Source organism: Eurypyga helias, unplaced genomic scaffold (genome assembly GCF_000690775.1).
Source record: "Eurypyga helias isolate BGI_N326 unplaced genomic scaffold, ASM69077v1 scaffold24601, whole genome shotgun sequence".
NCBI classification, from domain to species: domain Eukaryota; kingdom Metazoa; phylum Chordata; class Aves; order Eurypygiformes; family Eurypygidae; genus Eurypyga; species Eurypyga helias.
Window position 1 is genome coordinate 1,516 of NW_010231845.1, and position 234 is coordinate 1,749.

Below are 234 nucleotides of genomic sequence, written 5' to 3' on the forward strand. Positions count from 1 at the left end.
GTGGCCCCGGGAGCTGCGGTGGCGGCTCCAGCAGGGAGCGCCCCTGCCTTTGCGTCCCGCCGGCTCCTTACCATCCCGTCCAGGTAGCGGTTTTGTTCCTCGGCATCTTTGTCCATGTCCAGAGCCAGCTGTGTGGGATAAGGGAGGAAAGGGGGTTAATGCACCTCTGATGCCGAGAGCCTCGCGGGCGCCGGGGCGGGCGCTGAAGGGGGCGCGGGAACCCGACCCCGCGGG

The 234-nt window shown here is 69.2% G+C and overlaps 1 protein-coding gene across 1 annotated transcript in view; it reads right to left on the minus strand.

Annotated features, from left to right (window-relative positions):
* BET1L (Bet1 golgi vesicular membrane trafficking protein-like) overlaps positions 1 to 128 on the minus strand; it is a gene marked incomplete at its 5' end in the record, with an annotated part of 1,385 nt that extends 1,257 nt beyond the window's left edge. The window contains 1 exon segment of the mRNA XM_010161243.1: positions 72 to 128. Coding sequence (XP_010159545.1) covers positions 72 to 128 — 57 coding nt within the window.
* Positions 129 to 234: the final 106 nt, after the last annotated feature.